The sequence below is a fragment of the Drosophila obscura genome, unplaced genomic scaffold (assembly GCF_018151105.1).
Source record: "Drosophila obscura isolate BZ-5 IFL unplaced genomic scaffold, ASM1815110v1 contig_30, whole genome shotgun sequence".
Taxonomy (NCBI): domain Eukaryota; kingdom Metazoa; phylum Arthropoda; class Insecta; order Diptera; family Drosophilidae; genus Drosophila; species Drosophila obscura.
The window spans coordinates 871,563-896,555 of NW_024542818.1; the positions used below are offsets into that span (position 1 = coordinate 871,563).

At 49.1% G+C, this 24,993-nt stretch overlaps 1 protein-coding gene and 1 non-coding gene across 7 annotated transcripts; both read left to right on the plus strand.

Moving 5' to 3' along the window:
• Positions 1-1,304: 1,304 nt before the first annotated feature.
• Positions 1,305-24,615, plus strand: LOC111073997 (mediator of RNA polymerase II transcription subunit 13). Of its 6 annotated transcripts, none has more exons than XM_022366604.2 (14): positions 1,305-1,394; positions 3,591-4,169; positions 6,913-7,228; positions 12,122-12,215; positions 12,291-12,374; positions 12,615-13,072; positions 13,152-13,743; positions 14,269-14,721; positions 15,892-16,072; positions 16,165-16,787; positions 16,858-21,694; positions 21,766-21,883; positions 21,958-22,073; positions 22,140-24,615. In XM_022366604.2, the coding sequence occupies exons 2-14, from the start codon at positions 4,101-4,103 to the stop codon at positions 22,521-22,523; spliced, it is 8,325 nt and encodes a 2,774-aa protein (XP_022222296.2). In that variant the 5' UTR covers positions 1,305-1,394; positions 3,591-4,100; the 3' UTR covers positions 22,524-24,615. The 6 variants fall into 6 exon arrangements, with proteins under 6 accessions (XP_022222296.2, XP_041450556.1, XP_022222300.2 ...); XM_041594622.1 differs by having other exon boundaries at positions 14,269-14,682; XM_022366607.2 differs by lacking the exon at positions 1,305-1,394 and adding an exon at positions 2,426-2,499.
• Positions 12,408-12,550, plus strand: LOC121404665. The gene has a single exon (XR_005968133.1).
• Positions 24,616-24,993: the final 378 nt, after the last annotated feature.

Below are 24,993 nucleotides of genomic sequence, written 5' to 3' on the forward strand. Positions count from 1 at the left end.
TATAATATATCCTAATCGGTCAACCTTATATGTTTTTCTACTACACTGTTCGGTTTTTAAATTATAATTTCTATTATATTATATATATTATTACATTTATTATATTAAAGATCTCGGTGGTCATTTTCGTTTTGTAAGTAGAGAGGAGGATGGAGCTACAAGGAGGCGCGGTTTAACAAAGGGTGCTCAACTTTTTAAATAGAGAGGTGTCATGTGGGTTAAGTTCAAAATTACCGCCAAACTCCATTTAGCGCACAAAAAATACTGACATTTTTCGCTCGCAATTCGTGGTCGTTTTTCAAAATTTGCTCTCTTTCAGCAACATGACAATGTTGCACAGCACTGTTGTGCAACTTTGGTTGTTTTTGATCTTCTTCCTGTTTGACGAGTTTTTTTCTTCTTCTTCCTGTTTGACGATTTTTTTTTTTATTTCGCGTTTCAACTTCGAATTGTTATTTTATGGTTATATTATGGTTATGTTATGTTATTTTATAGATTATAGAATAGAGGTAATGTTTGTAATTTCAGGCTCCAATTAATGCAGAAACTACTCAGTCTTTGTTTTAAAGATATTAACAAAATTTTACATCCCACGGCTACCGATAACAGGTATCAGAACCGGGATAAATGTATATATGAAACGAAACACAAAACATTTGCATTAATAGATAGAAAAGAATCTAAAATCATTATTAATGTTTCAATGGAGCTTGGAACAACAAATTTAACATCAATTAAAGGAAATATGGTATAAAACAGTCCATTTAGTCAACATTTACGTTTTATGCTTTGGCCGTGTTTCTTTGAAAATTTTTATTTAAGCAATGCAATGAAAAGGACTTCTGAAAACTAGCCAATCTTGTAGAAAATTGATTCATCTGTCGAATAAAATTATGCGTTCAGTGTTGAGATAGTTATATCAAAATCGAGAAATATGATTTCCGATCATAAACAGAAAACGTTTAGCCTATTGTCGCCCACTGGGTATTTCAATTGACGCACGAATATTATGAAACTTAACACATTTATTACGCATTTCAGGTAAAAGCTATCGTAGTAAGATTTGTTTGTGAGTAAAGAGGCAAGAGAGGTAAGAAGAAAAACGTACAAACAGTTTTATTTTTCGCGGCTTAACAAAGGGTGCTCAACTTTTTAAATAGAGGGGCGTTAAGTGGGTTAAGTCTCGTTTGATCGCCGGATTGTCCTGGTTTTTTTATGGTATGGTATTTAAATGGTATTTCTCGAAACTGAAATGGTACTTAATGGTATTTATTTTTTTGCCGTATTTTTATCGTTATCGCTATCGGTCACGCTGGTGAGAAAGTGGAACAAAATAATATAATACGGAATCGGAAAAACCCAGAATAAAGCCAGAAGAAAATGTCCCCAAAAATGTACCACGAAAAAACAAAAAAAACCCGTTCGAATGCCCGTGTGTAATGGAGAGAGACTGCGTGTGGTGTGTGTGCGTGTGTGAACGGTAGAGGGGAAACGAGCTGCACTGCAACAAATTGATATAAATAATAGTGCCCCAAGTGCCGTTGCGTTCCACGGGGATTGTGAATGTATTTCGCGCAAATTGTTGCTGCACTTAAATGTTTCCTGCTGCCTCGGCGGCTAATAGTTTAATTGCTTAAGCGGTCGATTTGCCGCTGCAGAGGAAGGGAGATAGCGGCTATTGTCTGCTTGTGTGTTCGTGGTGGTGGAGTGGGAGGTGATGTTCAAAGGATCAAAAGGGAATGCCGCCTCCGCAGAGGCGTCTAGGAGAGGAATGCAACAACTGTAACATTTTTTGGCCCCAAAGTAAAAAATCCGATGTATACACACAGATTACTGTGAAGAAACAAGAGAAAACGGGGCGAAAAGAAAACTACGAAAGTGGTTGCTACTGCTGCTGCTCTGGCTCTATGGATGTGTTGTGTGTGTGTGTGTGTGTGATGCGAGAGGAATGCTGTCTATGTATCACGTTTCGCACTGCGTATGTGTGTGCAGTGTTGTATAGTGCATAAATTATGGAATCTGTCTTGAATCTTTGCTAAAATCTTTAAACAAAACGAAAACAGACAGTTTGTGATTTATATATAGGGTACCAATCGATCTGGTTGCATCCCCAACCAGCACCAGCATTCGATAGTGTCGCCTGAGAGAGGCGATGCGATGCAAGATAGAGAGAGCCGCGCATTTAATAAACAGACGCCGCCATGCAAATCACACACACTAGTGTGATAAAACTTGTTTGGACGCTCTCTCTCTCTCTCTCCGTCTCTGGCCTTTGCAAAAAGAGCAAAAGCCGCTATTCTCTGTTGCTCTGTGTGTGTGTGTGCGAGAGTGTTTGACAAATCTTCTTTAGCTGCTGCTGCTTCTCGCTACTCGCTGCTCACACAACTACTTCGAAGCAGTGGCAGCAGCAGGCAACGGAGGCAAAGCTAGGCGAGCAAAATTTCCATTGTGTGTGGCAGAGCAGAAGCAGCAGCTCCGCGCAGCCATCAACGGAACACGGTTGGTCTCGGGTCGGACCGCAGTCGGTCTAAAATTTTCTGACTCGTCATTTGTGTTGTGTGTTGTGCGAAACGCCAGCAAAAGGCGATTGCAAAGAGAGCGATGTGTGGTGCACATATACGTTAAACGTTGAGTAATAATATTATAAATAATGTGTATTTAAAAATCGCAATCGCACTGCTGTTTTTTTTTGTCGGTATTTAGTGCAAAAAAGTGCCAAGCAGTCCTGTCTTTGCTGCTGTTTCTCTGTAGGAGTGTGTGTGTGTATTACTCATCTGCCTGCTGCTGCTGCTCACCCTCTCGCTCGCCCCCTACTCATCAAGCGGCCACAAATATTTACCGTATTCGAGAAATGCAGAGCGGCGATCGAAAAATCGAAATACCGAAAAAGTGTATACACAAAGTGCAGTGGAGGGAAGAGCAGAGCAGAGCAGACAAATGGCGACGCATTTAAAGAGTTATGGATGGATGGCTGGGTGGGTTAACAGGGTGGGGGTGGGTGGTGCAGGCAGCCAGAAGCCATGCATATGAGAAATTTTGAAAAAAAAAACTTGCCAGTTTTTTTTTGTAGGTTTTTGTCTACATCAACGATTAACGAAAAACCCAACGACTTTCATCGTCGCGAGTCGTGCGTCGGTGTAAGCGAGTGTGCGAGTGTGTGTGACTGACTGTGTTTCTAGAAATATATATGTATAAAACTCGCTCTTTTAGTCGTCACGTCGCCGCTGCCTTGAAAAAAGTCACGCAGCAGCAGAGGAATGAATGGACAGACTAGCGAGAGAACGAATGTTGCCGTCCACCCTTGTAATTGCCGTGTATCTGTATCTGTGTGGTGGTGCGGCTCTCCCGGCGAGTGCATGTGTGAGTGAGAACGAACCGCAGTAGCAGCAGCAGCCACAGTAGCAACAAAATAAGCAGCAGCCAAAAGCCAAAATCAAAAACAATAAGAAATGAAAAGGCACAAATTATTGTTCATTATTGTAGGGGGAGGGTGTGTGTGTGTGTGTGCGAGTGTTTGGATGCAGTGTAGAGTGGAATAAAACGGTAGATATGGGTGCGTGGAAATCTAATAAACTGTTTTTATCTTCCAGAAATGTGCTGCAGTGTGTGTGTGTCATTGCCAAAGCAACAACGTTAACGTTTACGTTTAAATAAATAAATTGTGAAAGAAAAGCAGAGAACGAGAGGAAAATATAATTAAATATTTAACCGAAAGAGCAACAAATACAAAATAAAAGCGAATCAACAGCAATAACAACAACATCAAAGAGGAGGAGGAGAAGGAGTAAAGAAGAAGCAGTAAACCGTTCACTTTGTGTATCTCTGCGTCCCTGTCTCTCTTACAGTTTGTGTGTGTTCGTCTCTGCGTTCGCGTTCGTGTTCGTATCTGTGTGTTCGTCCGCCAGTGCCTCTATGTGTAGTTGTGTATGTGTGCATATTCTGTCGGAGCAGAATCAATAAAAAAGTATAAAGTATAAAAATTCAAACCGCAAATGTGCAAAATACCAGAGAGACAGTAGTAGTTATCCATTACAAAATAAAACACACACATTTGAGAAAATGAGGTGCTGCTGCCGTGGAAACAAGAAAAGCCAAGAACTATGACGCATCAAAACCATCAGACGAATGGCGCTAGTTTGGAGGATTGCCATACAAACTTTTATGCCCTGGTAAGTACTCATTTGTCCCACTGTGAGTGAAAGATCTAGGTCAGTGCGAATTGTAGGGCCTTAGAAGCAGCGGGGAGGGAACCACCCACACGGCGAGTGTTACGATCGTTTGACAACACTGCTGTCACTGCAGGAGGAGTGTGGTGTGTGTGCGTGCGTGTTTGTGTGAAGGGAATTAGCTGGAAGAGGAGCGTGGGAGAATGAAGTAGATGCTTCTGGAGAGTGTGTCGTAGCGTGTGTAAAAGGAAGTGTTGCTTGGTGGCTGCTTCTGCGAAGGAATAGACACAAGAGAGACAACTGCCGCCTCTGCCCATAACAGGTTCTCCAAGCAACAGAGACAGCGACTGCGACTGGTTTGTTGGCCCCGAGATTGCTGTTGCCGCTTTTCTCTTTTGTTTCTTTAATGAATATCTATGTATCCCCCCCTCCCCCGAAAAACGGAAAGAGAAGCGGAACGGAACGGACAACAAACGGTGACGACGTCGACGACAGTGCGTACAAGTCAACGTGCTCCACTCGCCGTTGCTATCTCTCCCCCGCCGCCGCTGCCCGAAAGAGACTCGACGCCAACGAAATAACGAAACAATAACAAACGCGCCAAACTTTCTCTGAGAGAGATAGAGAGCAACGAGCAGAAATCAGTTTGAACTTGAGAGGCACGCGCGCGTGAACAAACACAAGCAAACAAATGTGTCGTGATAACAGCAGGAGAGCAGCATGTTCGCTCTCACTTATACACTTATATTGAAAGAGAGGGAGGCCAAGACTGAAAGAGCGCGCATGAATATTGCAAATAGGTATGAAGCGACAGAGACGCTGACGTAGACAGCAGGCAGAAACCTACATACAACTGTTGTTTTGGGGGGCCTCTGCCCAGATACAATGTTCGGTGGGGGGAATGGGATTCACCAAAGAATCGCCGCGTACAAGTGCTGGTCAAAATGCGATAGCGCTCGGCCCAAAAATAAAAGCCAATAAATAAAAGAACAAAACGAAGACGAAGCAAGAAAGCAGCGAGTGGTGCTTGTAGCAGCACCAGCAGACGAAATGAGAGCGAAAATGAAAACACAGAAATGCAAAAAGAAACAAGCAGTAAAAAAACGGAAGAATGTGGAACATTTTTCGGTGGGCCGACGAGAGAGCCACGATGGGCGAGCAGTGTATAGCCCAAGCAGAAGGTGCGGTGGGGAGGATGGGGGCCGGTTCGTTCCGTTTCATTCGTGGTTTGGGGGAATACCTTTCGGTTGCTACTGTCTGTCTGTGTGTTTGTGAATGTGTTTGTTTATGTCCGTCCACTTGTCTGTGTCTGTGCGGTGCAGTTATTTATTTTGGCTCTATCTCGCTTGTGCACCCACTGCCTGTCCGTCCATTGATTTGTATACTGCTTGTAGCAGCACCGCCGCCGCGGACAAGCAGAGGAATCTGAATTCAAGCAGACAGCAACTTGTTTCCAGCCAAAGACCCAACTGAAAAAAAAACTCTCAGCGGAAGCCGCCAATGACGACCCCAAGCCGAGACTTGGCCAGGCCCAAGCCACTAGCTTCCCATCCCCATCCCCGTCTCTGTCCTTCTTCTTCTCGTTGCTCAAGTTTTTCTTGTCTTGCCTCTGACTCTGCCTCTACTGTGGCTCTCTGCGTTTTTTCGTGCTTTTGTTTTGAGTTTCGAGCAGATTCGAGCTTCGCTTTGGTCGTTTTCTTCTTTTGTTGCCGTTGGGGCCGCCGCCGCCGCCAAGTGCAGCGCCGTGGAATTTTTTGTGTATGTGTAATCTGCGCCGCTGTGCAACACTGGTGAAGCGAGCAATGGGGCAGACCTGAGACTATGGGATGAGCATTTAAGTTTTCATGCCCAGAACGATGTATCTTCCTTCCAAACAGGAAAGAATGCCCTTAGGGAAACCATACTTTCAAACGCCATAAACCCACAAGTAAAAATACTATAAAGTTCACTAGGCATTGAATTCTAAGAGCGATGCCCAAGAGAATTAATATGAGAGAATCAGCTCTACATTTGGTAAAAGTATCAGAGCTTGCAGGGGAATCTACCATCTTTTAGTTATGTTAATATTTACGTTTGTAAAGAGTACTTACACAGAAAAAAGGCCAAATGTGTGAGATTGTCATTAAAATCTGAAATTGTAAAAGATATTTTTAATTTAGTTAGAGTTTGAGGGAAAATTATTAATTTAAAATTGTAAAAGTTTGATTACGAAAAGCTCGATGGTATTTCACATTATTGTGAAATTCCAATATATTATAAAGGGATGAGAATATTTACACAATTAGTTAAAGATACTTTAAAAGCTGTTCTATACAAAGAAGTCACCCCAAATAAGATTTCGATTCCATTTAATGATATTTTTTACACGAGTTTTCTGTGATTGAAATTTGTTTGCTACGATGTCGCACGTCTGTTTATATTGCCTCTACAGTTGTGAAAGTTGTGTTGCAGCTGCAATAATAAAGCTAAAGCGTGGATTTATAACAGATACGGTGGGAAAATAATAGGGTAGGGAGGGAAGACCAGACCTCTATAGATAATGACAGATAATGATAATGGCGCAGACACGTTCCATTCCTGGGTTGATATTCGTATCGATTGGCAATATTACACAATTAATTTTCTTTCGATTGGGCTTATCAATAGCAGCAATAGCAACTGACCCACCTTCTGAAGCAATAATTTAGGAAGCTTGACAATCAATAATGCGACGATAATTAATTAAAACATTTACTCTTCCTTCCAGACTGATTTATGTGGAATAAAATGGCGGAAGTTCGTCAATGGGGAACGGCCGAATGCGTCGAGCGATCCGTTGGCCGATCCCATACTACGCTCCTACTCGCGGTGCATCCAGGCGGACATGCTATGTGTGTGGCGCCGGGTGCAGTCCCACAAGCCGGACAACACCGATCCGAATGCCTTAACCTTTGAGATTACCACATCGACCAAGGTCCACCCGCCCCTATCGCTGGCCGCCGCCAAGGAGCTGTGGATATTCTGGTACGGAGAGGAGCCCGATCTCAGTGACCTGGTCGACCCCGAATTGCTGAGAGTAGCTGGTACGTTAATAAAATGATCTAAACGCTATAAATGTTCAAAATTTCTGTTTTTATGGAGGTTTTCCCAAATGCGTATCATCATCATTGGGATCCCTTTTTTGTATGCATTATTTTTGCTTCCCTTCTCGCTCTCACACACACACACACACACGTGCATGCGATGATGAATTGAATAAAAAGCTTCAAGGCCGCATCGCATGCATCGCGGCAGCAGCACATGCAATGCATTGGTGTGTGTGTGTGTATCTGTGACTCGGAATGAGAAAACTCAAAACATTCAAAACACACACAAATACATAAACAAACACACGCGAGATATTTTCGATTGCTGCAGATGATTATTGTTCTCCTTTCGACGTCACTCACATGGTGGCGAGTTTGGCGTTGCCGTTGGCGTCGACGTCAGCGTCAGAGTCTGTCAGCAATAGCAACAAACGTCAATCGTAGGCGGTCGTCCCTCTTACACCCACTTACCCACTCACTCCCCCTTACAAACAAGACAAAGACGAGTGAAACGTCACCTGTCACTTGCAGTGTTTTTGCGGTGCTCTCTCGCTCTCTATCTTTTGCCAACTCTCTCCCTTGTCCACTCTTACGCTCTCTGGCGTAACTATGCAAAACGGCTCTCACTGGCTCTAGCTCTCTCTTCTCTACATGTGGGCGGACTGGGAGGGTTTTGGTTCTGTGCACACGAACATCATGGCTGGCCTTCGGGGAGTGCGCGCGGCCATCATTCGGCACCATTCTTATCAGCTATTGCGTGTGGCTACTATTTATTCAATATTTTCGCTATTGCCACCATTATCTCTGACCACAAAAACTATGGTGGAACTCGGAATTGGGTTTTGTTTTCTGTGTGTCCGTCCATTTGTCCGGCGCTGGGGCTGTGGGACTATGGCAAATTCCATTACCAGATACCCATACCCTACCCCCAGAACGTTACGCCGTAATCTGTGTACATTGTCCGACTACGTCATTCTGCCGTGTCTCATTTACGTTTACCGTTAACCTGGCTTTCTGGCTGCGACGGCGGCGTCGTCTGCGTTCTGCCCTGGCCTCTGTCCGCTGCCTTGAGTTGAATGCACGCGACGTCGCTGCTCTGCCTGTCCCGTCTCTCGCTGATGAAATTATTGGCGCAGCCTTTGTTTTTTGTGCTTTTGTCATTGTCGCCTGCTTCTCGTAATGACAAGGACATTGACTAATTGCATTGACATGACTTTGTCTCGCTCCTGCTGTTCCCGTTCACCCCTTGAGTTTGCTTGCTTGTGTGTTTGTGCACACGGGAGTGTGAGCGAAATTTAATTTTCTTTTTATAGCCTTTTACTTTGCGGCCGCCACCGGACTGCCATAAACAACAAAACGGGCCGTAACACGCATGAAAACGGTCTCTCTGCTGTGTTTGTGTGTGTGTGTGTGTGAGAGAGTTCGTATTGTGTGCGTGTGAATGAAATTGTGACAGAAAAAGCGTGAGAGGGAGATGAGAGCAAGCGTCCCAACGCTGTTACTGTTGCTGTGGGTAGTAAGTAGCGCGGCTTTCAAGCTACATAGGTGAAAATGGCAACGCCGCAAATCTCAGCGCACCCAGGCACAGTGGGATTCAAATGTGAAAGAAAGAAATAGTTTTACATGTTAGGAAAACGCATTTACTGTACTCTAATACTAGTTCAACCGGTATCCACTGTACAAAACCTCCATTCATGGGAAATCAAAGCATTCTTTAACGCAGTGCCTTGGCCACATTCCCAGCCAATCATTCCACTGTGTGCGTTGCAGGGCTTTGCTTTTTATAGGTCTCTTCTGTCTTTGGGCTGCTGCTCGCAAAGCCGACGACGTCATTAGAGTATAGTAGACGTAGACACGCCTACGCATCTCCGTGGCAGAGGCTGCCTACAATCTCAATATGCCTCGGACTCCCTCGCCACCTCCCCCACCATCATTACTTGTTGTCATTGCATTTGTTGTTGTTGCATTCCTCATGGCATGTTTTTTTTACCTTAAACAGCTGTCACTTGGTTCTGTCTCTCATTGTGTGTGTGTGTGCTCCACAATTGGAGCCAATAATTACGCGCCTCTGTCTCTCTCTCTCATTCTCTCTGTCTTTGACTGTCGCTCTCTTGAGAGCTTAAACTGGTTTGGAAGCAAGCTTTAATTACACTGCGCTTTCTTGTTGTTGCAAAGTTTTGCATTCGTGTGGAGGTTCTTCTACCTGCTTTTTGTGTATTTGATTGTGTCTTTGTTTTTGCCTTTTCGCATACTAAACAATTTTCATAATGCGCGCGCGGTTCTCGCAGCGGTAGCGGCAGATTATTGACCTTGATTTCAACATTTGTTGCTGCACGCAAATGCCTGTCAGTCCCGTCCCCCCGCCCGATCTTTCGCCACACATTTCTCCCGTCAATTAAACATAACGGCTGTTGTGTGACATTTCATCCCACCTGTAATTGAGTGAGAGGATTCGCCAGTGGGGTGGGGGGTTTTGCTAACCTAAAATACCATTATTGTTATGTTGTTTTTTTTTTTTCAAACCACAAACAACAAACAAGACAGCGAGACAGAGAGAGAGCCCAGCTAGCGGCACTTTTGCCACAAACAACATTTCACTCTCCAACCACCAAATGCTTGGTAGCAGATACATTTGCTCTCTCTCTCTCTCTCTTCTTCAAAGACACTCGCTATAGTTTTCACTCTCTTTTCACTCCGACGCTCTCTCTGAGCGAGTCTTTCGACAGCAACATGTGCACAAACCACACGTGCTAAAAAAATACACCCACACACACACGCATACAATGCGAGAGATATATATGTGGAATTTGCATTGCGCCGTTCGGCGTCGGCTCGTCGCTTCGATTCCCGATTCCTGTTACAGCCGAAGATGCGTCGGCTGCAGCAGCTGTGTTTAAGAGGGAGTGAGAGCGGAGGGATGGTATGGTTTGCAGACGAAGCCGGACTTTCCGTTGTGGTCGGCTGGGTGGAGGGAGGGAGCAATAGTGTCTGGGTGGACTTGTTGTTGCGTTTGGCATTTTTTTTGTGTGTGTTTATTTTTTGTTTGTCGTTCCATTTCGTTTAGTTTCGTTTGCTTGTTTGCCGAGACCCGAAGCAGAAGCACAGGCTGAGAGAGGCTGCACTGCTTGCGTGCTGTGCTGCCTACCCTTGTGGGATTTTTGGGCGAGCTTTGAACTTTTGCCGTTTTGGCCGATGGTGTGACCTCACAGCCGAGCCGAGTGCCGGCTTTGGGCGGCTGCTGGCTTGGCTGGTTTGGTTGTGAGCTGAATGGCGGGCGGGCGGAGGGAGGCAACAGGCAAACGGCCAACAGTTACACTTTTTCGCCAGACTCTCTCACGCACACAAGCCCACAAACACTCACACAAACATAATCGTACATTGCCCTCTCGCCTCTGTATGGCTCTGCGTGTGGTGTGTGTGAGCAAAAAACCCTACGCTGATCTCATTGAATGAAGAGTATACCCACTCGCACAAGAAATGTGCACACAAACACGAATACATACCAATGCAAACAAATATTGTAATCCGCAAAAGCAGTGACGCAGGGGCTTGTAAAAGCAGCAACAAAAGCAAAAGCAATAGCTGTAGATGTAGCCACTAGAAGCAAAACGAATATGAAGACGCTACTTTGTAAATCTGCCCAAGTCGGCGCCGCTGCATTTGTGTTTTATTTTCTGTTGCCTCTTACTCGCTGCTCTGCTTTCTACACTCCGTGGTCTGCTCTTCTCACTATTTTTTTTGTCTATGTACTCACTCTCTCTCCCTCTCAATTTTGTTGCGTTTTGTTATTTATAATGTTGTTTACCTTTACGTAATTATCTTTGGGGCAGCAGACGCAAGCAATGCGGTCCTTGTAAGCGCCAGCATAGATGTGTGTGCGTGTGTGTTTGACGTGTTTGACTGTGTGTAGGTGGCTCCTCTCTGCTTCTCTCTTGGCTTGTAGGCATCGTCTTTGAGAGATGCTTGGAATTTTCCAAAAATTTTCGCTCCCTCTCTCTGTTTTTTTGTTCACTGTCGGTGTTTGTGTTGCTCCCCTCCCCTTCTCATGCTTCCAATCTTTTGTTTCGAGTGTTTGCACTTCCGCCTTGGATTCATTTTCAAAGTTTCTGCCCATCCTTCTTTCAGTAATCTTTTTCCAGTGATTTGAACCTACTTGCTGCTTCCCCTTAATTTTCCCTACACTCTTCTTCCTTCTTCTCTGTACTCTAGCTCCCCTCTTCGCACTATTTCTCCGTTTTTACACTCCCTCCTTTTAATTCAAGTGTTTGAGTGTTTTCTCTTGTTCTTCTCACGTTTCTCTGTTACAAATGTTGCATTTACATATTTCACTGTTTCCGCTGCCTCTGCTGCTTCTTCTTTCTTATGTATCCAAGTTCCCTCTCTCTTGCTTCCTCTCTCACTCACTCTCTCGTTGTGCCTATTTGTCATTTGCGGCTCGAAAAACAAAAACAATGAAAAACCAAACAATAACAAAAATAAATTGCCTCAAAAGTGTTTTCTGAGGCGTGCGTTGCGTCGTTGACTCTGCTCTACAGAAAGAGAGAGAGACGATAGAGAGAGAGCGAGGGCGAGATTCTATGATTGTTTTGCGTTGCTCACTGTTGTTTTTCTTTGCGAGTTGTTTTTTGGGTACTTTTCCATAAGTTACATTGGAATAAAACCAAGAGAAACATTTCTACATGAGATCTAAACAGTTTTCCGATTCAGGAATGATATCATTGCCGAGCACCTTTCGAGCTGATTTCGTCACTAGCATGGAATGATGGCCTGGCTCCCCTTGCCATTGCTATTACCGTTCCCGTTACCGTTAGCGTTAGCTTTCCCCCATCCACTCAGCATCCACATGGAATCCACTAACTAATTACAACACTGCTCTGCTCTATCTTTCAGCCAATCAAGCGCTTTGGAATGGCACCTGGAAGGGCGCGCTCACGTACGAGTGCCGCTCGCTGCTCTTCAAAGCGCTGCACAATCTGATGGAAAGGTAAGTGGAGATCGGGCGAGAGACAGAGAGAGAGAAATACTAAGAAATATCTAACAATTACTTATTCCTTTACAGATTTGTGCTCACCAAGGACATTGTGCGCTTTGGCAAATGGTTTGTGCAGCCCTGCACGTCGAGCGATCGTCTCTTTGGACGCAGGTGAGTGTCGCTGTGCCACTGGAGTCTTTTGATTCTGGATGCAGGGACATACGATGTGGCAACGCTTGAAACTTTAGCCGTTTCACATTCCCCCCGCATCCTAGAGCAAGGATCTCAGGAACTCTGTGCAGTGGCATCCCAGTCTGTGCCACTGCATCGTTCTTCCTGCTACATTTTGACCACCTGCCTGCCCCTCCTCTGGGATGTCCATGGCTAATGATCTCTCGCTTTGTGTTACAGCTCCCAGCACCTGTCCTTCTCCTTCACGTTCTTCGTGCACGGCGACACGGTGTGCGCCTCCATCGACCTGCGAGAGCACCCCGCCGTACGACCCCTGACCAAGGAGCATCTGGCCGAGGCGGCAGCAGCCTTTACCGCAGCCAGCTCCAGCAGCCAGTCGGGCTCGGGTTCGGGAGCGGGATCCAACTCTGGGGCCGGCCCAGGCCAGAACCAGACACCGGAATCGAATGGAACCAGCGGAACGGAACCAAATGAGGGCACCGAGGCGAAGGCCGTGCCGCCGGCGCATGCGCGCAAGGTGATGCTGGCCCCCTTTGGCATTGCGGCCATCCTCACGGGCAATAGCTACAAGGCCAACGACCCCGTGGCCGAGAAGATCCTGGAGGACTGGGCCTCGTTCTTTCCGCTGTGCAATAAGGACAACACGGACGTGCCGCCCGTCGTGGAGGTGGTGTCGGGTGAGTCTCTGCTGTCCCCCCCCCTCTGCAATTGTCTGGAACTGGAACTCATTCTGCTTTGTACTCCCATCACCATCAGGTGGCCATAAGATGTACCATCCTACGAATTACGTACTAGTCACGGATCTGGACGACATGGAGCACCTGGAATTCGCGGAACTGCAGAGGGCCAGTGCAGGGGTAGCGTCAGGGGCCGAGGCAGCTGTCCTCTCCTCGCTCTCCTGTCCGCCAGCTGCATCTGCAGGTACGCCACCCGGTGCCGCACAGGCCAAGGATGGCGCCGCCTCGCGGAAGTCTGTGCCCCAGGCCGTCAGCGCTTTGGAGCGCCTCTCCTTCCAGCCCTACTACGACCAACGCCCGACTTCGGGCTTCTCCTTCAACACCCACAATACTCATATACCTGCCGCAGCGGCCGTGGAGATGCCGGAGCGTGCGTGGCAGGACTGCGTCATGAATACCCTTCATGTGGACGCGGCGACAGCTGCGGCGGCATCAGGATCTTCAGCGTCTGCGTCTGCATCAGGCGTTCCGGATGAGGATGAGCAGAACAAGCCTCCGGCGGACTCGAAGCAGTTGGTGCAGCAGCAGATCCAGCAGCAACAGCAGCAGCAGCGTCAGAAGCTGTGGAACTTTGTGGATCCCATGCAGAAGGCGCCCTGTATATGCACCAAGTAAGTCGCGATCCACAGAGAGAGCCGCACAGCAAGCAGTTAACCGTTGAAATGATGAATGCAGAGTGGGAGGGGGGAGGTTTCTCTCCTCTTCTATACACCTCGCTCTCTACTACTTTTACTCTTACTCCTATTCCTACTCTATCTCTCTATATATATATATTATACATATATATATCTTTCGTAAGCCCTGATTTAAACGATGCAACGGAGACCCCACCGTTCCGTTCCGTTACGCTCCCGCTTTGATGGCATGCCTTTTTCCCCACCTAGCAAGCAGTGCGATCGCGATAGTTAACTGTTGTTTTTTTTTGTCGATATATATATATTTATTATATATGCATGCGATAGGCGGTAGATCCCCTTCCCCCCTTTTCTTTTGGATTTTTGTTTTTGTTTTTTTTTCTGTTGTATTGTACCTAAATCACACAGCAGACAGCTTTTGGCCACGAACTGGGGGAAGAAAGTTCTCAGTGAAAAAAAGAAAAGAAAACGTGTCTAAAACCTAAAACAAACAACTTTCAGCGCCCAATGCAGCAGCAGCAAGCGTCAGCAGCAGCAGCAGCACCAGCAGCAGCAGCAGCAACAGTCTCTCTCTCAGCAGCCGCTGGGCTCTCCGGCTCTGCGTGCTGCCGTAGGAGCTGTCGGAAGCAGCTCCAAGTCGTCCTTCCAGCATCATTACCAACAGCAGCAACAGCAGCGTCCCGGAACACCAGCCGCGGCAGCAGCAGCAGCCGCTTTGGCAGCAGCAGCAGCAACGCATCATTCCAACAACAACACCACCACAACCTCTTCTTCTTCTGCTTCCACCACCAACACCTTAAACTTGAATTCGAACTCTTCCTCTGCCCCAAGGCGCCACAATGTGCCGTTCCACAAGCGTTTACTCAATACGCTGACGCAGTCGTCGTCGTCGTCCTCGGCAGTCGTCGCCGCCAGGTACAAGGCGGCAACAGACACCAATACACCAAAAGCAAGGTTTGTGTTGTTGCTGTGTGTGTGTGCGAGTGTGTGTGTGTGTGTGGAGAGCCAGTGCTGGCTAGCGTTTTTAGTAACTGCTATAAAGCTTCTCCTCTTCCGTTCTCCTTCTCTAACACACTCTTCTCTCTGTCTTCCATCTGTCTATCTCTCTGTCTCTCTCACACACACAACACGCTCCGCTCTGTTTAACCCTATACTTTTTTATTGTTTTCTTTTTGTTGGTTGGTTCGGTTGCAAGATTTGAGCATTATTTTTCCTTCCACCTTTGCTGCCTCTTTAATTAATTAACAAATCAAAACACACGCACACACACATACACATGACACACATACAACGACACGAATCATTTGCCATTTTGCAATAACAAACTCCTAGCTCTAGTTTTTCACCTTTTCACTTTTTTCGGTTCGGTGAATGGTATTTTGCAACACTAAAAAAAGAACACTGCTTGCCAGTGTAAATAATTTCCAACACTAAAAAGAGGAAACACTGCTTGACAGCACAGTGGGGGTGAATGGTTATTTCGCAACACTCAACAGCCATAATCAACACTGTTTTGACCTCACGAAAGATCTGTCGCTAATGATGTGGATATGATGTGATAGGGTTTTTCAATGCGCTGTAAATGATTATTTTTTAATTTTTCCTTTAGTTTAGGGGGTAGCTACCATCACACGCTGCCACTCCTCCTGCCACTCCTCCTGCATATCTCATTGTTGGAATTTGGTTTTGATTTATTTTTACTGGTTTTGGTTTCTGCATTCTCTGCATGACATTTGAAACTAGACTGCGCATCCCCGCCAGTATCCCCCCATAGATGCATTTTGTTGAATGATTTTATTTTATGGTTTTGCTGTAAATAACATTTTTGCATTGATGCTACTATATTGTGTAATCCTAGAGATTTGGTTATTTAGAGATCCCCTTCCCCCCCAAATCGCCATTGGATGTGGTTTTATTTATTATACTTTTGCTTAACGTTTTTTGGGGGGTTATTCCTGCTGGATTGCCCCCAATAAATACATATGTACTCTTCATTAATCAATACTTACTCCATGGCTACCTTATCCGTAGTTTGAGCATTGTATATAACCCCCACTCCACCCCCTAAAAGCGTCACTAGATATCCCTGCCAATCAAACTCCTACTCTTTTTCTCTCTCGCCAGACACCTGTGCAGCACGCCGCACGGGACACCGCATGGCGGCGCCTCCACGTACTCACGCAACTCCCTTGGCGGCGATTCGTCGTTGCCGGTGGCCTCCGTGGGATCACCCGCCACGCCAGCGCCCTCGCCCCATCCGAATTCGGCGCATTCGCAGCCCACATCCGTGCCGCCCGCAGAGCAAGTGAGTGCAAGTGACGACCCGAAACGCAGCAGCAAACCTCTGCCGCTTGGCTGCCATACTAACCCCCAACCCCCACTCTGCTCTTGTGACAGCTTCTCAACATGAGCCCCCATGCGCCCACGTCCGTTTCGAATCTGCAGCAGCCGCCGACGCCCATCGACCATCTGCTGGACAAGAACACGCCAGCGCCGACGCCCACGGACCAGCACGACAACAAGAGCATCACCGCCTCGCCCTATGTACATCAGACGCCCAGCGTGGAGCCGCCCTCCTACACGGACCATGCGGCGGGTACTGCGACGTCGCAGTCCCTCAATGCCGGACCCGGCAGCGTGCCGCCCCAGCAGCAGCAGCCACCAACGCCCACAGCGGGCGGTACACTGACGGCGAGCGGTGCCAATGCATCCGCCTCAGGAGCCGCCTCAGGGCCTGCGGGAACACAGGGCGGAGCAGCCACGACGACGACGATGCAGTGCGGCACCATTAGCGTAAAGAAACTGGAGATGCAGCAGCAGGCACCGGCAGCACATCAGATACCCATCAAGCCAGAGCCCGGCACGGTGCGGGGGACCACAGTGACGTCCACCACGGACGCCATCAACAATCTGCTGAGCTTGTACAAGCCGCCAAAGCTGAAGCTCAAGGATCCGGACAGCTTCTACGACGATGAGTGGCTGAAGGAGGTCATCTATGACTTTCAATTCCAGGAGAACTGGTGAGTGCCTGTGATCTGTGATCCCTGATCCCAGGATCGTTTCTAAACATTGGCTTTTGCATTCTCTTAGGGACTACCTGCCCGTGAAGCGGCCAAAGATGGAGGAGACGTCCAAGCAGCGAAGGCCGCGGTATGCCAAGAACCTCTACGAGGGTCACACGCACGTCAAGCCGCTTATGCCCTCGCCCGGAGCCGTCTACGGCTCTCAGCTGCTCTCCCTCGACGTACAGGCAGCAGCCAGCGGAGGCGCAGGAGGTGGCAGCAGTTCTAGCGGTGGCCTCGTTGGCATTGCCAACAGCACGGCCAACGGCAGCGATGCGGAGGCCGAGGGCAGCAGCTTCTTCCACGGACTGGACATCAAAACAGAGCCGGGACTGCATTCGCCGTCGTGCAAGGAGACCAAGTCATCGTCGGGCGGCACCACAGGAGCCAGCAGCGGCGGTGGAGGGAATCTCTTCACCGCCGAGGGCCTCAATCCCTCGCTGAACGACCTGGAGCAGCTGTTCGAGACGAGCTCCAACGATGAGTGCAGCAGCGTGCAGATCCATACGCCGCCCGACTCCAACAATCCCTCGAACGGCGGCTGCAGTGCCGTGACCAACACCATCGACGAGCTCAAGCGGAGCACAGCGGTGGCCAGTGCTGTGGTGGCTGCCGCAGCAGCAGCCGCAGCCGTGGCAAGCTCGGGGGCTGGCAATATCCAGGCGGAGGATCTCACCAAAATGTTTCCCACGCCGCCCTCGCACGAGCAGCAGCACCCGAACTCGAGTCCCTGCCAGACGGATGTGGTGATGACGGATCTCAGTGTGGACACCAGCAGTATTATGGCAGCGGCTCCGCCCATTCAGGTGCCAGCGGCGGTCATTGCTGCCGCTGCTGCGGCCGCCTCTGCCTCTGTGACGACGGTGGCCACTGTGGTGGCCTTGAGCACGCAATCAAGCCTGAAGCTGGTCAAGCAGGAGTACAACGTGGAGCTGGGCAGCCCCCTGGAGGAGCCCATCGATGACTGGAACTACGTGTACCGGCCGCCGCAGCAGGAGAAGTTTGTGGGATCGTCGCGCTATGCGCCGCTCACGAATCTGCCCAGCCAGACACTGCCGAGCATCGCAATGCCCGCCAAGTGCTACTACAAGCCCACCTGGAGCACCCACAAGTCGCGGGCGGCCACCCTGGCGAAGGCAGCCGCCGCCCAGCAGCAGCAGCACCAGAAGCATCAGGCCCTCCAGCAGCGCATCCAGCTGCACCAGCAGAAGCTCCAGCAGCTGCAGCATCAGCACCAACAGCAGCAGCAGGCGGCGGCGGCTAGTCATGCGCACCAGAAGCACCAGCAGCTGCACGAACTGTTGTCGGCGGCGCCGAGGACACCGCAGACGGCCATGCCCTCACCCTCCACCGTGCCCCAGCCGCTGAGCAGTGGCGGCAGCCAGTTGCTGCTCAATCAACTGAACTGCCCCCAGGCGCCGCCCGGCAGCTCCATGCAGCAGCTGATGCAGCGGGCGGGCATGTCACCCATGTCCCCGGGACCTGGCGGTGTGGTGGTGCCCTTCCCGCGCAGCAGTCCCATGCTGCGGCAGACGCCCACCCATCCGCCGCCACCATATCCATATGATTTGGGCGTGGCCAGTCCGGCTACGTCCACATCCTCGTACTTGAATCGGCAGCTCAATTCGCAGGAGGCGCAGCCGCATCCGCACACGCCGCAGAGCGTGCACCACATGCAGACGGGCATGCACGGGGGAGGAGGAGGAGGAGGAGGCGGAGGAGGCGGCGGCATGGGATCATTATCGGGCGCAGGAGGAGCGGGCCACCACCACATGGGCCACATGTTGCCCTACACTGGCGATGCGGGCATTGCCAGTGGGCCAGCGTCAGCGGTGGCGGTGCCCTCCGGTCTGCTGCAGGAGCTGCCCGAAGTCAATTCGGTGCTGGTGAACATCCTGCTGTACGACACGGCGCTGAATGTCTTCCGGGATCACAACTTCGACAGCAGCAGCGTCTGCGTGTGCAATGCGGACACCCAGAAGATCGGCAACATACGCGGTGCCGACTCTGGCGTGTACGTTCCCCTGCCGGGTGTCAGCTTCAATCCGTTTCCCGCACATTCCGCCAATGTGGCGGCCACGGCCGGCCAGAGGCTGCTCAACGGGCCCAGCTCCTCGTCCTCATCGGCCGCCTCGTTTGGTGGTGGCCTAAGGATGATCAGTGCCTTTGGAGGATCGCCCGCCTCCACGTCGATGCCCGGAGCTGGCTCCGGGCACGGCCACGGGCCCAATGGCGGCTCCAACTCCTCCTCATGCACGCCACCCAGCAGCAATCCGCACATCACCGGCTACGTGGACGACGATCCCGTGGAGTGCACCTGCGGCTTCAGTGCCGTCGTCAATCGGCGGCTCTCGCATCGTGCAGGACTCTTCTACGAGGACGAGGTGGAGATTACGGGCATAGCCGACGATCCGGGCCGGAATAAGCAGCCCTCGCTGCTCAGCCTCATCCAGAGCCTGTGCCGCAAGAATCCGACCAAGGCGACGGCAGGGCCCGGCGACACGAGCAGCTCCTCCGCTCTGGAAAAGGTCACGGGAGCGGCGGCGGCAGCGGCGGGCGCCGGGCAGCTGGAACATCTCGCCCATGCCATCTTTGACCTGCTGCTGGACCAGTGCTCCATCATCCAGACATCCAGCAGCTCTGTGCATCGCGCCCTGCAGTCCCACCGCCGACGCATGTCACGGCAGCGACGTCTCTTCGGCACTGGCGGTGCCCCGGCCGCCTCAATGGCCTCCATCGCCAATGTCCTGGAGTTTATGGATGCCCACGATGTGATCAGCCTGGCGCTGGAGCAGGCCCGCATGGCCTTTGAGCACCAGCGCATGGACAATATGCTGGAATTCCACGGAAACTCGAGCCAGCAGCTGACCGCCTTCCATGCCCATCCGCCCGCCCTGCGCCAGAAGCTGTCGATCCTCGGCAGCGGCCGCCTCACTGTCCACAAGTGGCCGTATCTGCCCGTGGGCTTCACGCGCAGCAACAAGGAGATTGTGCGCACCATGAACTCCATTCAGCCGATGCTGCAGAACGCCTTCCACTGCAAGTCGCGTGGCGGAGCGGCAGGCTCCAAGGATGCCAGCTCCTACAATACGGTCAGTGGGCCGCTCACGTGGCGCCAGTTCCATCGCCTGGCGGGTCGAGCCTCCGGACAGTGTGAGCCACAGCCAATACCCTCGGTGGTGGTGGGTTACGAGAAGGACTGGATATCGGTGGCGCCGCACTCGATCCACTACTGGGACAAGTTCCTGCTGGAGCCGTACTCCTATGCCCGGGACGTGGTCTACGTGGTGGTGTGTCCGGACAACGAGCATGTGGCGGGATGCACGCGCAGCTACTTCCGTGAGCTGAGCAGCACCTACGAGATGTGCAAGCTGGGCCGGCACACCCCCATCCGCGGCTGGGAGGGCATCCTGCAGGTGGCCGCCACCCGCAATGTGCCGCCCGAGCGAGAGCAGACACCACTGGACGAATGGCTGCGTACCCTCGATCATCCGCTTGCGGAGCAGATTCGTCGCTATGCGGTGGCCTTCCTCCACCAGCTGGCGCCGTATCTCAGTCGCGTGCCCAGCGACAAGACGCTGCTCAATCCGCCCGATGGCAGTGGCAGTGGCAGTGGAGGACACTCTACCAAAGGTAGCCACCATTCTGGCGGCTCTGGCACGGATCCACTGCACAGCGATCCCATCAAGCAGGAGCCGGGCACGGAGGCGCCATTGCCGGCAGCTCCCACTCTGGACAACAGCAACAGCAACCAGCAGGACAGCAAGGACGGCGTAAAGGGAGCCGGTGGTGGTGACGCCAAGCCAGCCCTGATACTGGGCGATCCCCTGGGCGTGGGCGAGACGCTGGAGGACATCAATCCAGTTGCCATAGTCCTGTACGTGGTCAATCCCTTCACCTTCGCCTCGGACAGCTGCGAACTGGAGCGCCTCGCTCTGATTGCTCTGCTCCGCTGCTATTCGGAGCTGCTGAAGGCCGTGCCGGACTCGGTGCGCGCCCAGATGAACATCCAGATCATATCCCTGGAGTCGGTGATGGAGCTGGGGCCGTGCGGCAATCGCAAACGCTTCTCGGACGAGATCAAGTGCCTGGCCTTGAACATATTCTCACAGTGTCGCCGGCATCTGGTCCATGCGCAGTCGGTGAAGAGTCTCACGGGCTTTGGCACGGCCGCCAACATGGAGGCGTTCCTGAAGACCAAGGACGAACCGAACCGACGGGCCTACAAGATGTACACGGCGCCCTTTGTGCTGGCGCCCATGTACGAGCGGACGGACAAGACGGACTTCTCGCGCTCAGCGGGCAGCATGCATGGCCAGAACGAGCATCGCTACTCGGTGATGTACTGCAACTATTGCCTCAGCGAGGACCAGGCCTGGCTGCTGGCCACCGCCACCGACGAGCGCGGCGAGCTGCTCGAAAAGGTGTGCATCAACATCGATGTGCCGAATCGCGCCCGTCGTCGCAAGGCCCCCGCCCGCTTTGTGGCTCTCAAAAAGCTGATGGACTTTGTCATGGGCATCATCTCGCAGACGTCGCAAATGTGGCGGCTGGTCATCGGACGCATTGGCCGCATCGGCCACAGCGAACTGAAGTCGTGGAGCTATCTGCTGAGCAAACAGCAGCTGCAGAAGGCCTCCAAACAGTTCAAGGACATGTGCAAGCAATGCACCCTCATGTATCCGCCCACCATCCTAAGCGCCTGCCTTGTCACCCTCGAGCCGGATGCCAAGTTGCGCGTGATGCCCGATCAGTTTACGCCCGACGAACGCTTCTCCCAGATCTCCATGCAGAATCCGCTCTCCACGCCGCAGGATGTGACCTGTACCCACATTCTGGTCTTTCCCACGAGTGCTGTCTGTGCGGTGAGTCCTTTACGAGTTGAGATTTCTTTTGGGATTCGTTTCTAATATTTGAACTATTTCCTCCTGTGCAGCCCTTTACCCGCCAGTTCCAGAACGAGCCCCAGGTGGATGATGATTTTCTCACCTTTGAAGAGGAGGGAAATGAGGACTTTAGCGATGCGGACATTGGGGAACTCTTCTGGGGAGACAGTAAGTCGATGCGATGCTCTCCGCTCTGCCAATCTGCTGCAGATTCTAATGGCAAATCTTCTTTTCTTTTGTAGCACACATGGATCGGGTGTCGAATCATGGCAGTCCAGGGCGCATGGAGGACAATCGCAGCTGGCAGAGCGCTGGAGGCAACAATTTCAAATGCACCCCGCCCCAGGAAGTGGAGGAGGTAAGGAATAACAAGTCGCTAGCATCAGCGGAATCTCTAACATCCTTTTCTCTAACCCCTTTCCAGGTGGGATCCCTCAATCAGCAGCCCATATCGGTGGGCTATATGGTCTCAACGGCGCCGACGGGCCGCATGCCAGCCTGGTTTTGGTCTGCCTGTCCGCATTTGGAGGAAGTGTGCCCCGTCTTCCTGAAAACGGCACTCCATCTGCATGTGCCGAACATACAGATAGCCGACGATATTCTCAATTCTACGAATGCCCATCAGTCGGCGAATGACCATCCGCTGGACTCCAGCCTGACGGCGGATGTGCTACGCTTCGTACTGGAGGGATACAATGCCCTCTCCTGGCTGGCCCTCGACTCCAATACGCACGACCGCCTCTCCTGTCTGCCCATCAATGTGCAGACACTAATGGATCTGTACTATCTGACGGCAGCCATAGCCTAAGGACCGACCCTCACAGAATGAAAGACCGAAAGATCGAAAGACCATTTCACAATCTTCAATCAAACGCAGTCGCATGCTTCCGTTTGCTATACTTCCACTAGCTATACATACTCCTTATAATCCACAACAACTCCATAAACTCCAAGAAAAAACTCCAACTCCAAACCACAAACAAAAGAATAACATAAAGCAATTAACAAAGAATCGAAGTTAACAGAATCAAAACACCAAGAAAGCAACAGCAGCAGCAGCTGCAGCTGCAGCAGCAACAACCATTAGCCTTAGATGAAATTAGAAGACGAGTATAAACAGAAACAAATGTTGAAGCAACCAGCAACAGCAACGCACAGATTACTTAGCATTACTTAACCGGAGAGCCTTGTAACACAGAACGATAAAGGTACAGGGAGGATACCGAGAGAGAGAGAAATCAGCAGCAGCAGCAACAACAGAAGATAGAGAGGAGGAGTAGAGAGTTACCCATAAGTCTTGAACAGCAACAGCATTACTATTTATTAAACTATTGAGAATTGTCAAGTGTAAAGTGTAAAGTGTAGACAAAGTGTCAAAAATGTCTGACGATTGCAAGATTGTTTGTTTTTAACACCTATATTATTTTTTATACATATACATAGGCCTGGGCGTTCGATTAGTGTTTAATATTTATAAATATACAAGAAGGAACCGATAATGATCATAGAAGAGGAGGAGCAGGAGTCTTAGGATCAGAGCAGAGGTCATTGATCGAGGATCAAACAACAACAACAACACACACACACACACACACACACGTAGGCATATATTATACATACACATAGAGCATATACAATACGCAAAAGGACGAAAAAGAGAGAGAGAGGATCGCAGCGAATCGGATCCGGAGGAGAGAGCGCATGTTTTAGGATTAAGTAAAAAGTTTGTACATATTTACAACAAAACCGATTGATTGAAAAAGCAGCAACAAAGCAAACGCAAAAGCAAAAGCAAAAAAGAAAAAGTGTAATTATACAAATATTAGGATTAGTTTACAACAAATTGGATGGAGTGCAAGTGGAGCAGTCGTTTAAGTCTAATTAAATTAAATTAAATTAATAAATTGTGTAAATTTTTGTGCAAAGTGAGCATTAGTTTAAATTTAAATTATACAACAAACAACCAACAAAAAAGAAAAATCCAAAACAAAACCCCCATCCCCAAAAACCAGAAACATATAAACGGTATACTGTAAAATTCGCATATACATATATATAACACTATATATATATTATATATATACTATATATATCTGGACGCCAAGCGCAGAACGGAAGAGAGAGAGAGAGAGAGAGCGAGATCGGAGTAGTATGTAGAGTTAGATGATGAGCGTTAGGATCAGTTTGTTTTTAAAAATTCATTTTGTGTATTCTGTTTCGTCTGTTTTCTGTATTCGTTGTATTGTACCTATATTCGTGTAATATCCCTAGGGCGATTTTTGTACTTTACCCTGCATACCCCCCCAAAGCCCAACGCCCCACCCTTCCTTCCCACTCACATAGCCAATTGTCAAATAATGAAATACTTAAATGAAAATGTGTACAAATTAATATATAATGCCTGTAAACAAAAAAGGATAGCTTTCTGCAACACCAACAACACTCACCAACACCAACAACAAAAACAAAAACACACCACAAAATTGATTTTGCACGTTGAAACGATTTTCGCTAGGCTTAAGTTTAAAAGTAATGACAAAAAAAACAAACAAACAAAAAACAAAACAATTATTAAACAATGAAATTATATTTTTACCTGTGTATTTTAATTAGCATAAATTGTATAAACGAGAAAAGTACGATTACAAAGACGGTTTTCTAGTAATTATCACACATCCACTCCCCCCAACCGACAACCCACAACCCCTAAATAAACACACACACACACTTGCATATCTTTTAAGTAGTTTGGTTTTTCATTTAGTATTCTATTCTATTTTTTTTGTGTAATAAACAAAAAACATATTTGCAAAAAGAGTTTTTGATTTCTGATTTTTCCTGCGCTCTTAAAATCCACTTCCAACATCCCAAAACTAGATCCAGCCATATCCATATCCTTCCCCCCCCACAAATGAATTATCACACGCTGCTGTATATATGAAAATGCTTAAACAATCATTGATTGGTATGATTGCGCTTGAAGAGTTTTTCCTAGCTAAGGTTTCAGTTGAGTTGCCGCCAAAAACAAAAAACATACTCTCGTTCATTTCCCCGGTTGGAATATTCCAGGGGTCGCCAATTAAGAGCAAATAATTAATAGCAATAATAAGGTGTAAAGCACAACCAAATAAAAAAATAGAGATTTACATATAGAATATATATATTCAAGCAGGAAGGATGGATGGATGGAAAGAAAGAACCCCGCAACAATTGACAACAAGCATTCATAGCAAAGAAAAAGAAAAACAAAAACTTAAATAAAATATATATACACATAC